The sequence below is a fragment of the Phyllobates terribilis genome, unplaced genomic scaffold (assembly GCF_046119375.1).
Source record: "Phyllobates terribilis strain yellow unplaced genomic scaffold, ASM4611937v1 Scaffold_3__8_contigs__length_932513732, whole genome shotgun sequence".
NCBI lineage: Eukaryota > Metazoa > Chordata > Amphibia > Anura > Dendrobatidae > Phyllobates > Phyllobates terribilis.
The window spans coordinates 386,313,098-386,328,682 of record NW_027362763.1 but is presented as its reverse complement, the minus strand read 5'-3'; the positions used below and the strand labels follow the sequence as shown (position 1 = coordinate 386,328,682).

The 15,585-nt window shown below is 47.0% G+C and overlaps 1 protein-coding gene across 1 annotated transcript; it reads right to left on the bottom strand.

Annotated features, from left to right (window-relative positions):
• Nucleotides 1-3,766: 3,766 nt before the first annotated feature.
• On the bottom strand, nucleotides 3,767-5,077 carry LOC141258553 (protein FAM200C-like). Its single transcript, XM_073673531.1, has one exon. The coding sequence runs from the start codon at nucleotides 5,075-5,077 to the stop codon at nucleotides 3,767-3,769; it is 1,311 nt and encodes a 436-aa protein (XP_073529632.1).
• Between the last annotated feature and the right edge of the window lie 10,508 nt (nucleotides 5,078-15,585).

Sequence of the window (15,585 nt, the reverse complement as noted above, 5' to 3'; positions counted from 1 at the left end):
TGTTGCAGAGGAAAAAATCTATTTTTGTTTTGCTAATAGCGTGCTCCTACTACAGTATCTGAGCAACATGAGTGGGAAAAAGAGAGGTTGTGGTGGAAGGGGGAATAGGCTTGGTGTTCATGGTATACGTGGGGTAGGTGGTAATGTTAGTGAAAGCACTAGTGAACCAACACCGTCATGTCCTACCCAAAGACAACTGACAACTTCTGTTACTGGACGGGCTACTCCACTCCCTTTCTTTGGCAGCTGCACAGTGATACACTCTGTTGATGAGAGTCAGAAAGAGAAGGTGCTCCAGTGGATTGAAATGCTGCTTCAAGTGGCCTCTCCTCTTCTTCCTCTACCTCAACATCACACACAGTACAGTCCACAAACGTGGCACCCCAATTAGCCCGGCTTCCCCCAGTGTCACAACTGTTCAAGCGCCCAATTGACTGTAGCGAACCACAGATGGGCAAGTTTGTTGATCTGTTCACCCATTCTATACCATGGGCATCAGAAGTATACTCCAAACATTCACAGTCAAGAAGAGGAGGAAAGCATCTGCACCGATGCCCAAAATTTTTTTACTTTGGTTTCGGGGCAGGATGGAGTAGAATCCGGGCAGGTTCCTGGCCCTCGTCACCAAATGTTAACCACTGGGGAGGGAGGTGATACTGATGAGAATCAGATACCTGAGACTTATGCGGACTGTACTGTGCTGTAAGGGCAACAAGAGGAAAAGGGTGGAGTACGGTGAAATGGACAAACTGTTGGACTGTGAGTGAGGTGCAGATGTTACGGTGGATTGAGAAACATGTGGTGTGCTTGATGGAACAAACACATCAGGCATGTCCGCTTACGTTACAGCTGATGGGATCTCACTCAGTCTGAATGGAGCGGGTAGAGAACCAGAGGTTTGGCGGTGGGAGACCTGCTTGCCAATACTTACGGTAACAGAGGAGGAGGAAGAAGCAGCGGATGTGGTTGATGGGGCAGCTGATGGTTGTTGAGGTCCACTGGTCTGCATTTTAGCGCAGTGAGATTCCCAGCATAACGCATGTCAAATCTTGCACTTTTTCCCTCTACTGAGTTTTTTCTTGCAAAATGTGCAGATAACGTGAGTTAGCTCATCCTTTGTGGTCTCAGAAAAGGCCAAGGCTAGGCAACCCTTGCCACCCCAGCGAGCTGCAGACTCCCGACCGCTGCTGGCCACAGCCACAGTTGTGGCTAAGGAAAGGATGCAGTGCTCCTCATGCTTGCATCACTCCATGTCTGCGCCATAGGGTAGAAGGTAACCTCCTCGTCTTCCTCCTTCATCTCCTCAGATGACCTACTTGGCTGCGTGACTCTGGGTTCACGCCAAGTAGAATCTTCAACCTCGTCATCATCCAATATATTATTAGTGACTCTGAGGGTGAGGAATAGGATAATATATTGCATGATGATGAGGTTGAAGATCCTACTTGGTGTGAACCCAGAGTCACGCAGCCAAGTAGGTCATCTGAGGAGGTCTTTCTCCATGCCAGTTAACAGGTTGATATGCGATGTGCTGACGCAGTGGAATTCCACTCTGCAAATGTTGCAGCGACTGTGGCAGCAGCAACGAGCCCTGACGCAGTATGTCATGTAGTATAGCCTAAGCCAACGCAGTACAGACGTGGGGGGTGGGGGATATCACATTTACGGAGTGGGAGCAGATTAAGGACCTCTGCACCCTTCTGCACAGTTTTGAAATGGCTACTATACTAGTTAGCGCTGACAATGCCATCATCAGCATCACTATTCCGGTCATCTACATGCTGGAGAAGACTTTGAATAGTGTGCGGCAGGAGGTTGTTGTCCCAGAAGAAGAGGAGGATGCGGAAAGGATAAGAATGTTTCAAAGTTCCAGACTGTCGTCACACAGGTGGATGCCATGTGACGGTGGCTTCCTGCGATAGAGGGGGTTTGGTGATACCAGACATACTGTTAGTGAAGGTGTAAGAGCCGAGGAACAAATGGAGGAGGAAGAGGTGATGGGCGAGCAACAGTCAGAAGACAAAGAGGATAATCATCCCCTCTCTGTTGAATGTGGTTGGCAGAAGGAGACGGAGGAAACATGCATCCGTGTTACGCAGACAACGATAGAGTCTGGCTTTGGACCACCTGTAAGAGCCCGACATATGAGTGCCCTCTTGCAGCACTTTCTGCAACATGATCCCCGTAAAGTTAGAATTCGAAATAATGCTGACTACTGGGTTGCCACTCTGTTAGATCCACGTTATAAGAGTACATTTTACCAGATGCTTCCCGCCATGGAAAGGGACACGCTAATGTTGGAGTATCGAAAAAAGCTTTTAAGCAACCTTAATAAAGCTTTTCCCCAAGATAGGAGTGAGGCACACAGTGTGCATCGCATCTGTAGTCTTTCAACCTCCAGCATGTCAGTTCATCAACCCAAAACATTAGTAGCAGAGAAAGTGACAGAAGCAATTTCTGTGAGTCCTTTCACACATTTTTTTCACCAGCTCGTGCACCAGCACAACAGAGTGCAAGTCTGACACGTGGAGAACGACTGGAAAGGATGTTGGAGGACTATCTAGAGCTCAATACGAATACCATCAGTGAGGATTTTGACCCTTTTACATTTTGGTCTTCAAAAATGGATGAATGGCCTGAGCTCGCCTGTCACGCCTTGGAGGTTTTATCCTGCCCCGCAGCCAGCATTTTTCAGAACATTTGTTCAGCGCTGCTGGAGGTGTCCTGAAAGATAAGCGCACCCGGCTGTCCCATGAAAGTGTTGACCGCCTAACTTTCATCAAGATGAACAAGTCATGGATCTCAAAGGACTTTTGCACCCCAATTGCAGACTGTAAAGAGTAAGTGATTTTGTAGTTTTTAGTGTTCTGCATTGATCTTGCAGAATTGCAGTCTGTGATATGTCTTGTGTGCCTACTTTTGCTGCTGCTGCAAGTTTTAGGCCCTAATTTTTGGAAATGTGGAGAATACAGATTTGGTCTCCATCTATTGGGCCGGCTGTAGTGGAAGAGGTGTCGGTCCCAATTATACTACTTATACTCTAGTGCAGTGGTTCTTAACCTTGTTTGAGGTACCGAACCCACCAGTTTCAAATGCACATTCACCGAACCCTTCTTTAGTGATAAATCAAATATGATTTTTTCCAAATTCAAGACATAGGTATATGTTTTTTAACTGGTACACAAAATGAACCGTGCATGAACATCACCTTGATCAAAGAACAAAACCAACACAGTGCATGAACTCACAACAAATTACATACCTGCAAATCAGTGTGACTTCTGCTGTTGTTTTTGAGAGACCAGTTCAGATATGCGTGGCTTCACCTTGGCAAGTGCTACTCTCATGTCATTTTCACAGCAAAGTCTGTTCCTTTTCTTTGTTTTTATGTCCACCATCCTCAAAAAGGATTGTTCGCAGAGATATGTTGTAACAAATGGTATAAAATATTCCAGGGCTTTCTTAGCAATAATTGGGTACTTTTCCAACTGTCGACACCAAAACGTTGAGAGTGTTGTTGTTCTGAAGAGTTGCTGTTGAACCTGGCTCTGCTGAATTTCAATGATTTCGTCGAGGTATTCATAATTGACATCTACTGTCTCAACAGCAAACGTGAAAGGCTGTCTCACCCATGCTGGATATGACTCTCTTGTAGGGAAATATCCGTCGAGAGACTTTGCAAGCTCATCTAAGTGCATGGCAATTGTTTGCTTCAGTTCCATGGATACAGAAATGTCTCCGATTCCAGACACATCTTCGATCTTACTTACACAGTCATCCAGAAAGGGAAAGTTTGCGAAGTTATTGTTGTCTTTTCGTCGTTTCCATAATGGTATTTTTTTTGAAAAGCCTTCAGGTTTTCTTCTGCTTCCATGATGTTGACTCCACCACCCTGCATCTGCTGATTGAGATGATTTAGAGCTGCAAATATATCAGCCATGTACGCTAAAATGAGAATGAACTCAGGATTTTTGAAGCAATCTGCATGACAATGTTGGTGCTCTTGCAAAAACAGGGCTAATTCCACACGCATGGCAAAAACACGATTCTGCACCTGTCCCCGGGATAACCACCGAACATTAGAATGGTACAGGAGTACCTCAAATTCAGAGCCTATTTCTTTACACAGCTCACTGAAGATGCGGTGCCTCAGAGCACTATTTTGCACATAGTTCACACATTCCACTGCAGTTTTTAATACTTCTGCCATTTTTGGAGGCAAGGTTTTTGTTGCCAACGCATGCCTGTGCAGAATACAATGCGTAACAATGATGTGTGGTGCACCGGCTTTTACTTGCGCACCAAAACCAGACTTTCTTCCCAGCATGACTGGAGCTCCGTCCATACAAACTGCAGAAACCATATCCCATGAAAGATTGTTGTCTCTGAGGAAGTCATCCACAAGCTTCTTCACATGGGCTGCCTTAGTTGTTGTTCTAAGAGGCTTACAAAATAAAAACTCTTCTTTTATCATGTTGTCTTTCACATAGCGCACGAAAACAGCAAGCTGGCTTAGATTAGAAACGTCTGTGCTCTCGTCGAGTTGAAGGCTGAATTTTGCCGGACTTGAAATTAGACCTGCGACTACTTGAGCCAAGATGTCTTTACTCATGCACTCTATTCTGTCACTGATGGTGTCATTTGAAAGAGGAATTTGGGATAATTTACCTTCGGCCGCTGTTCCGAGTATCAGATTCGCCATCTTTAACGCTGATGGTTTTATGAGTGTTTCACCGATGGTGTGCGGCTTGCCCTGCTTTGCGATCAGGTAAGCAACTTCGTACAATGCGGTGAGGATCGGTTTTTTCACGGGTACAAATCCAAGAGCAGGCAGAGTGGCCCTTTCATCGAATCTGGCTCTTTTCACCTTGAATTCAGCAAGCGTTGTGTTCTTGTATTCCCCATCTCCATGCAGCTTCAAGAAGTGTTCCTTCAGTTTTGCCGGTGCGAGACTAGAGTAGCTCAACTTGGCATTGCAAATCATGCAGATAGGATGCTGAATCCCATCACGTTCCGTGATACATGTGAATCCATGTTGTACATATTCGTCCGACCACTTTCTTTTTTTGCTCGACATAGTTAATATGGATTAAAATATTAAGAAAGAAACCACACAACGTATGACTACGACAGTCACACGGTGACTACTGAGCACACTAAATTCCCCGCAGCACTGATTGGCCAATTAATGTAACGTGATCATCTGCAGCAAGTGATGGCCAAGCGGAGAGTGTCATCACGAATTTACTTAATGAGTCGGGTGTGTCTTGACCTCCGTGGCGGAGGCTCCGCCGAACCCCTGAGACCGACTCACCGAACCCCTAGGGTTCGATAGAACCCCGGTTAAGAACCACTGCTCTAGTGAAATTGATTCCACTTTGTTGCTGTCTGCCAATCATTTTTGGAGATGTGGGGAATCCTAATTTGGTCTCCATCTATTGGGTTGGCTGTAATGGAAGAGGTGTCGGTCCCCATTTATACTACTTAGACTCTCATGAAATTGATGCCACTTTGGTGGTTTTAGGCCAAATTGTTTTCAAATGGGAACAGTCCGGATTGGGTATCCATCTACTGTACTGGCCGTAGGGGAAGACATGTCATTCCTAATTGTACAATTTCTACTGTACTGAAATTGATGCCACTTCGGTGGTATTAGGTCCTAATTTAAGGAAATGTGAACACTCCTGATTGGGTCTCCATGTGCTGGGTTGGCTGCAGTGGAAGAGGTTTTGGTCTCCTTTACAATAGTTATACTCTAGTGAAAATAATTTTTTGGTGTCGATATTGATCTTCACACAGGGGTGCACAGACCTGATAAACAACATGGGTATACAAAGCAGACTGCATCTCAGCTTAAAATAGTTTGGGGCAGATATTCTTCTCCACAAAATGTTCGGCCCGAGCAGCTTCCTGACCCTCGAGTGTACTGTGCTGTCAGGGGAAGAAGAAGAGGAGGGTGACTCTGAGGGCGAGGAATGGGGTATCACATTGGATGATGATGAGGTTGCACATCCAACTGGGTGTGAACCCAGAGGCATGCAGCTGAGTAGCTCATCTGAAGAGGTGGAGGAGGAAGACGAGGAGGTTACGTTGCGTCTTATGGCGCAGACTCGGAGTGATGCAAGCACGAGGAGCACTACATCCTTAGCAACAATTGTGGCAGTGACCAGCAGTAGTCGCTAGTCTGCAGCTCGCAGGGGCTGCAAGGGTTGCCTAGCAGGGGCCTTTTTTGAGACCGCAATGGATGTGCCAACTCGCGTTATCTGAAAACTTTGCGATAAAAAAACTCAGTAGAGGGAAAAAGTGAAATAATTTGACTACTACATGCATGAACCTTCACATGCGCAATCAACATGCCTTACTCTGGCAATCTCACTGCGATAAAATGCGGACCAGTGGACCTCAACAACCATCAGCTGCCCCATCATCCGCATCCGCTGCTTTTTCCTCCTCCTCCGTACCATGCCAAGTATTTGCACACAGGTCTCCCACTGCAGAACCTCTGCTTGTCTACCTGCTCCAGTCAGGCTGAGTGAGAGCCTGTCAGCTATAACGTAAGCGGACATGCATGCTGTGTTTGTTTCACCGAGCACACCACACATTTCTCAATCCACCGTAACATATCCCCCTGCACCTCACTCACCGTCCAGCAGTTTGTCTGTTTCACCATACTCTGCCCTCTCTCAGCACCACAACCAGCCCTCTGTCCCGCATTTGTGGTCACGTAAAAACTTGTTTCCTCCCAAACATGACAAAGCAAAGAGGTGGAAATCCACCATCTCCAATCTGTTGGCCACGGAAATGGTGGTGTCAGGTCCTTATTTTTTGATTTGTGAACACTCCTGTATGGCTGCTTTTTTACTGAGGAGGTAACTGGCGAACCTTAAGGAAACCGCCGAAAACACGGGGAGAACATACAAACTACTTGTTGATGTTGTCCTTTATCATCATAAAGGAGTTAGCTTGTTGTCTAGGAGACCAACCACCGCTGCTGTCTATCTTGTGAACATTGTGTTGAAGCTTGCATGGTGCCACAGGTTTACCGTGACAGAGAGGAGCCAGAAGACCGCAGCGTCTGATTAATCCCGCTCCTGCAGTCATTAAGAAGAAGCCTTACGCCTTCATATTAATCGGTACAGGTGTTAACCTGCTCAGTTGTGAGCTCCTGGAAGCTCAACGTGATTTAGACTCTCGACAGATTTGTCCCGTGCATCTTCCCTACTGTAATAACGCTGTACCCCAACACTTTCACTCACTGTGGAAACCTTGAAAAGGAAGCTGAAGACCCACTTCTTGTGACAAGTGTACAATCTGCGGTAACCCTCACCCCAGCATACCGTTGCACGACTTGCTGTACCCTGACCTACTGTATCCTAACCCATCCCTTGTAGATTGTTTGTGCACCCTGGCGGGCAGGGTCTTCTCTCCTCTTGAACCAGTCGGTGACCCCTTTTGACATGTAATGCGCCACGGAATAAATGTAGCTGTAATAGTAATAATAATTATAGCACTTGTACTCTGGGTCAATTGATGGCACTTTCCAGGTGTCTACCCCTAATTTGATGTGTTTTGGCAGCTTTTTGGTTTGGTTTTAAGGTGTTGCGTATGCGGTTTTTTTTTGTCCTCTCATTGAATCCTATGGCATTTGGTAATGTTCAACGAACATTCAACGAAAAAATCGGCGAATATCGCAAATTCGGCAATCGTAATCCGAATCAAATATTGAAACATTCGCTCATCTCTAGTGACGAGCATGCTTGCTCATCACTAGTGTTTTTATTTACATTCATTGCACTGTAAAAATGACCTGGCAATATGATTCTCCAGGCCGGTATTATTACATACAAAACCTACAAGAAACAAAATGAGCAAAAACCCTGCTGTAACTAAATAAGTATAAAGCAAAAGTGCATTTAAATAACATAGGGTTCTTAGTAAAACTGTTTTTGATAAAAAAAAAGCATAAATGCTATCCCACCAGCAGCAAGGTGACCCTATGTTATTTAAATGCACTTTTGATTTTTACTTATTTTGTTACATCTTGGTTTATGCTCATTTTGTTTCTTGTAGGTTTTGTCTTTTTTAATGGCTAATGTGAACATGCATTTATATGTTTCATGTATACCAACTCAAACTCTAGCACAATTCGTGTTTTTTCTTCTATTTTTGCATTTTGTGCAAGTTAGGGCATGGCCTCCCCTACTTGAGCAGAACATTACATTTAAAAACCTTCCCAAGGCTGAGGTGTCCATAGTTCAGGACCCAGTGCTTTGTCTGCCCTTTTCACATAAGTCACTTCTGACACAAGGTATGGTTGTGTAGCGCCCCGAGGGCTCGGCCGCTACAGGGGTATTGCACCTCTGCCAGAGGTGTGGTATTCCACTCCCGGGTAAGGATGGAGTGTGGACCAGGGCTCAGTTAGCTGCATACAGCACACACACCCCATTTCTGAGGGACAGCTCAACGGTGCTCCCATTAGACAGAAGTGCAGGCACGACCGACTATGTCCCTGTCTGGAGTGGGGAGGCGGGTGGAACACCCAGTGCTGTAGGAGCAGATAGGGGTTGGTTCCTAAGCGTAGGTAGGAGCCCATTGGTTGCTGGTCACCTGGGCTCATGTTTCTAGAGGGAGTTATAAAAGGTAGGCACCATCTTAGTTCTGGGTCAGTCCAAGCAGGAGGAGGAGAGAGAGGAGTTCGGCCGGAGAGGGCTGACAGGGAGCTGTGGCTCAGTCTGGTCCCAGCTCCATGAGGCAGGCCTGAGGAGAGGGCCAGGAACAGAAAGGAACAAGAACAGAAAGGAACAGAAACAGAAAGGAACAGCAAAGAAAGAGAGGAAGAAACAGAAGGGCTCAGGAACAAGAAGGTGGAAGGGACCCTAAGAACCCACGAGAATCCAGGGTGAAGGGTCAGGCAGATTAAGGGTACTGGATCCGAAGTTGGTGGAGGAGAAACAACCCTCGGCCAAAGACCGGAGGCTGTGACCATTTATTGGTGCAGCACCTCATCAAACCTCCTAGGAAGGCACCATATAGGACAGCGGAGGACAGGGCCCACGTTTAACCGCACAAGTCCGCGGCAGCTGGACAAAAGTGGGTCACTGGTGAGGCAGGCCAGAGAAAGGACAAAAGGGGGTCTTGAGCCATACTCCTGAGCTATCTGGGAGTTGACCGAGCCCCTCGGCTGGTGGACGCACCACGGCTCGAGCAGTCATTCCCTGCAGAAGTGACTTGGATTTTAACCGTGAGTAAAGACCCTGGACTTCAGTACGTTGTCTGTGTGCTTTTTCGCTCCTCCGGCATTACCGGTACTGGGACTCTCACCACCATCACTCCCACCATCCACCACACTGCCCTAGGGCCGCACTCTTCCCGTGGGGAGTCACACCATCCCAGCTGCATACATCATCGGCCCCAGCGGTCTGCCCTGCAGCGGCAGTTCCTAATGGCCGCAATCCACGGGTGGCGTAGTCGGACATTATCTAAAACACCTAAAAGAATACCACCGGTCTGACCACCCTGAGCTACGGGACCGGGTCGCCACTACTACCCCCATCGTCTCCCTATTGCCCGGTTCCGAGTGCCCCACGGCCCAGGGGGCGAGTCAGTTGTATTATTAGACAGTATAAGACCGTACTGAATAGGGTCACCTTGCCGCTGGTGGGATGGCTTTTATGCTATTCTTATCAAAACAGTGTTACTAAGAAACCTATGGTATTTAAATGCACTTTTGCTTTTTACTAGTGATGAGCGAGCACTAAAATGCTTGGGTACTCGTTGCTCGGGTCGAGCAAATTGGCATACTCGGGTGCTCGACCCGAGCAATGAGCCCAATGTACATCTATGGGAAACTCGAGTCCTTTTCTGGCGGCTCCCCCCGGCGGTCTGCAGAGGGCCTAAAAATTGTCCAAATCGACGGGAACAGTGCTCAAATGACATGGGGACAGCATGTGGAAGACCCCTGGAAGCATTTCTGACTCCCAGGTCACTGCTGTCAACAACGTTGTCAGAGTATTACGCCACTTTTACGGACTCACAATATAACATACAAAAACTAAACCAAAATGGATTTTCCTGGGAAATATGTTAAGGAACATCCTTTCCAGGGTAATGACTTGTATATAAGGCAAAATAAATAACCAAAAACAAAAATACTCCTCCACAACTTGGGCTATGTTCACACGTTGCATTTTTGATGCGTTTTTGCACTTTTGCATTGCTTTCAACCAAGACTAATGCATTCACTGGGAAATGTCATTTTAACATTTTACAACCTTATCTGGCCATGTGGTGTGTGACACATCATAAGACACATGCATACAGTGCCGAAAAGACATGGGAACAGCATGGGGTAGACCTCTGGAAGCATTTCTGACTCCCAGGTCACTGCCTAAAAGTGTGCCCATCATAAGTGATCCTTAGCGCATGCAAAGATGCCTCCCGCCATGCACCTGCCTTTGCAGACTTGCAACAATCACCATCCACATCCTTGTCCCATTTGCAGTGTTCAGTTGTCCCTACCCCATTCCTTGGAATGCAAGCGCAAGTATGCAGCCAGCCACCCACTCACTCACAGGCTGCAATACTATACTGCCAAATTTTTGACAGCTGCTTGCACTTGAAATGTGGCCTATTAGGCTTGTGGAGGCGATAGCTGTCCACAATCTTATGGTGGCAGCGACCGGGTTTCCATACTCGGTCCCCAGCCTCCACTATTTCTCCCGGTATCGTCTCCGCCTTCCACAAGCATGGGTCCCTCAACTTTACCCATGCCCTCCCCAGTGCACTTACTGGTAAGGACCGCCTAACCACAAACACGTGGACAGGTGAATGTGGCCAGGGACGGTACGGAGCCAATCCACATCTTTTTTTGCTGAGAGTTGTATTTAGCTCGGTAAAATGACTGGCATAGAGGGAACCCGCATCTACTCTGGGTGTCATTTCTCCCAGGAAGTCCTCTAAAGCTGCTTTTACTTGAAATGTGGCCTTTTAGGCTCGTGGAGGCGGAAGCTTTTCATAACGTCATGCCGGCGGCGGCCGGGTGTCCATTCTCGGTCCCCAGCCGCCACTATTTCTCCCGGTATCATCTCCGCCTTCCACAAGCACGGGTCCCACAACATTACCCATGCCCTCCCCAGTGCAAGCACTGGGAAGGACCGCCTGACCACAAACACGTGGACAGGTGAATGTGGCCAGGGACGGAGCCAGTCCACAGCTATTTTTGCTGAGAGTTGTATTTAGCTCGGTGAAAGGACTGGCATAGAGGGAAAACGTATTTATTATGGGTGTCATTTCTCCCAGGTAGTCCTCTAAAGCTGCTTTTACTTGAAATGTGGCCTTTTAGGCTCATGGAGGTGGAAGCTTTTCATAACCTCATGCCGGTGATGGCCGGGTGTCCATACTCAGTCCCCAGCCGCCACTATTTCTCCCGGTATCGTCTCCGCCTTCCACAAGCACGGGTCCCATAACATTACCCGTGCCCTCCCCAGTGCACTTATTGGAAAGAGCGCCTAACCACAAACACGTGGACAGGTGAATGTGGCCAGGGATGGTACGGAGCCAGTCCACAGCTTTTTTTGCTGAGAGGACTGGCATAGAGGGAAACCGTATCTACTCTGGGTGTCATTTCTCCCAGGAAGTCCTCTAAAGCTGCTTTCACTTGAAATGTGATCTCTTAGACTCGTGGAGGCGGAAGCTTTTCATAACCTCATGCTGGCGATGGCCGGGTGTCCATACTCGATCCCCAGGCGCCACTATTTCTCCCAATATCGCCTCTGCCTTCCACAAGCATGGGTCCCACAACATTACCTGTGCCCTCCCCAGTGCACTTGCTGGGAAGGACTGCCTAACCATAAACATGTGGACAGGTGAATGTGGCCTGGGATGGTATGGAGCAAATCCACAGCTTTTTTTGCTGAGAGTTGTATTTAGCTCGGTGAAAGGACTGGCATAAAGGGAAACCGTATCTACTCTGGGTGTCATTTCTCCCAGGAAGTCCTCTAATGCAGCTTGTTGCAGAAGCAATGGCAGCCCGTCCAACATCAACTCGCACTTGTCGGTGGTGCTTTGACGCACAAACATCTTTCTTTGCGCATTTCATTTCATGACTACAGAGTTAGGCAATGGCCTGATCTGCAATGCGGTTTGAGAAATAACATGCATAAATACGTCTGATCCATATTAAAAAAGCAGCCATAGAGTGTCCGGGAACCTTCCCCCACACTTTTTTTAGCCAGGGCTGCTTCTCGGCAGGGATGGACGGATCCACCAGAAAACTGGAGACTCCTCTGGTGGGCCCCTCATAGTGCCGAGGTGAGGCCATGATGATGATAGAGACCACCATCTGCTAAGTTTTCTGTTACTTGGAATGCAAGAGTAAATATGCAGCCAGCCACCCACCCACCCACAGGCCGCAATACTAAACTGCCAGATTTCATGCATCATGCCTCGTGTCCATACTCGGTCCCCAGCCATCACTATTTCTCCCGGTGTTGTCTCAGCCTTCTACAAGCACGGGTCCCTAAACATTACTGCTGGTACTTTTCTGCGGGAATTTGCTTGCCTCCTACCAGCCTGGAATATTTCCAGTAAACTATGGTACGACGCCATGGTATTAGTACTGCCCCCAGTACCAGTAGCAAAGCCATCCCCAATTTCCTTCTCAGGAATTTTATTTGGTAGACTGAGTGGCTGCCCAAATACATTAGTTTCTCACAAAGGAGCTGAAGATAGAGTGGCAGTAGGTGCAAGTTTCTCCAGCCTGTTAGATATTAGAGGGTGAATGGCAGCACAATGGATCAGTGGTTAGCACTGAAGCCTTGCAGCGCTGGGATCCTGGCTTCAAACCCAGCAAGGACAACATCTGCAAGGACTTTGTATGTTCTCCCCATGTTTGCGTGTGTTTCCTCCTCAGTAAAAAAGCAGCCACACCTTCCCACACACTTTTCTTAGCCAGGACTGCTTCTCGGCAGGGTTGGATGGACCCACCAGAGAATCCTCTGGTGTGCCCTGGCTTCTATCTCAGGAGAGTTCATGATAGCGCAAACTTTGCAGCAGCTATGGGGCTCTTGAGCGGGGGAGAAAGGTGAGCCCTCAGAATCAAATCCTCTGGTTGGCACAATGTTTTTCAATCTGTAACAGCTTCTCAGTGGGAGTTGTATTTTACCACAGCCATATTCTTTAGCTCGGTGAAAGGACTGGCATAGAGGGAAACCATATCTATTTCTCCGTCACCAAGTTCCGCCCATTGTCACACACCACCATGCCTGGCTGTATGTTCAGCAGTGAGAGCCACAGATAAGGCTGCTGTGTTACAGCTTTCAACAACTCTGCAGCGCTGGGCGGTTTGTCACCAAAGCATTAAGCATGTTATCTTCAGCACAGCCTGTTGCCGCTCAGCCAAGGCAGTGCTGTCAGCTTGTGACTGATGTGGTCATTTCGGAGATTGAAGAGGAGGTGCAGGAGCTGAAGAATGTGATCACATTGAGGTTAAATTGGTGAAGCTGTTTTTTATGCTAAAGAAAGATCCTAATGTTTTGGGTTTTTTTACGTTATTTTTTAAGACAAATGCATTTACCGGGAAATGTCATTTTAACATTTTACAACCTTATCTGGCAATGTGGTGTGTGACACATCATCTGACACATCCTGATTCATTTATGATCGAGGGACTCTGAAAGTCATAAAGCCTATTTTTATAGGGCCATTAGACGGCCCTTACTATTCTTAAAAGGCCAGCAGTCAGCCCTCGCTATTGTTAGAGAGCCATCAGCCAGTTATGCTTTGTTGTACCCATTATTAACAAGTGGGTCTCCTATACAGTTATTGCGTATCCAGCGACTTGCAAGGGCTGCCAAAAATTTGGACGCAACCCAATACCCCTTTGAAGAGACCTAGAGGAGGGTCTCAGTAAAAAAAATGTTCCCATTATAAAGGAGCGGGACTCCTATAGTGGTAATGCCCATGCTGTGACTGCAAGGGCTGCCAAAATTTAGGAAAAACCCCACTAAGAATTTAAAGACACATAGAGCAAGGCCACAGTAATGACAAATTCCCATTAGAAAGGAGAGAGTCTGCTATACAGTTATAGGGTATGTAGTGAGTCCAACGGCTGACCAATTTTAGGAAAAACCCCACTAAGAATTTAAAGACACAGAGCAGGGCCACAGTAATGACAAATTGCCATTAGAAAGGAGGAGAGTCTGCTATACAGTTATAGGGTATGCAGAGAGTCCAATGGCTGACCAATTTTAGGAAAAACCCCACTAAGAATTTAAAGACACATAGAGCAGTGCCACAGTAATGAGTACGACATGTTCCCATTAGAAAGGAGAGGGTCTGCTATACAGTTATAGGGTATGCAGTGAGTCCAACGGCTGAACAATTTTAGGAAAAACATCACTAAGAATTTAAAGACACATAGAACAGGGCCACAGTAACGACAAATTCCCATTAGAAAGCAGAGGATCTCCCATAGTGTTGGCCTATGAAGTGAATGCAAGAGCTGCCAAAAATTGGGAGGCACTCCATTGCCCCTTGGAAGAGACTTAGAGGGCCTTATAAAAAAATGTTCCCATTAGAAAGGAGCGGGTCTCCTATACTTGGAATGCCCATGCACTAAGTGTATGGGCTGACAAACATTTACCCCTGAGGGGTATTCATGAACATACTGTATAATTTTTTTTTTTACTGGCATCATAAGCAGGCTTTAAAAAAATTATGTGGCTGTTGCATCACGGACCACGGTCACCCTGGTGATAAGGTAGTGGAGGATGAGGATGAGTAGTAGTAGGACGACAAGAGCAAATATCCAAAATCAGGAAGCATATACCCATGTGTGGCGGTGAAAAGGTGCATGGGAATACACCTCCCAAAAAAAGACACTGGAATTGAGTTTATGTTACGCTGCTATCATTCGGTGGTGTTGAGAAGTCTGCCCCAATCCAGCCCTTGTTCATTTTTTTAAGGGTCAGCCTGTCAGCATTTTCAGTTGACAGGCGGATGCGCTTATCAGTTATAATTCCACCAGCGGCACTAAAAACCTGCTCTGATAAAACGCTAGCGGCAGGGCAGCCCAGGACCTCCAAGGCATAGAGAGCCAGTTCATTCCACGTATCCAGCTTGGATACCCAATAATTATAAGGCACAGAGGAATCACAGAGGATGTTGGTATGGTTGGCAAGGTACTCTCTCAGCATCTTCCCAAACTTTGCACTCCTTGTGAGAGTACCTCGCACCTCAGGGCCTGTGCGATGGGAGGGTCTGAGAAAACTGTCCCAGAACTTTGACAGTGTTCCCCTACCTCTGCTGGATTGCATTTGTGTCTCTCTCGCCTGTACTCCTTGGTTGTCCAACGAACTGCGACCTCTGACGCCAGCATTTTCAGATGGGAATTTTTTTAATAGTTCCGCAACAAGGGCCTTCTAGTACTGCCCCATTTTTGTAGACCTGTCCGCCTCAGGAATAAGATATAAAAAGTTCTCCTTGTAGTGTGGGTCTAGAAGTGTCACCAACCAGTAATGATTGTCACCCAAAATTTTGAGAACGCGAGGGTCATGGGAAAGGCAGCGTAAAATAAACTCAGCCATG

What these genes read in the sequence shown, in the direction of transcription:
- LOC141258553 (XM_073673531.1), bottom strand. Translation starts at nt 5,077, where the DNA reads ATGTCGAGCAAAAAAAGAAAGTGGTCGGACGAATATGTACAACATGGA.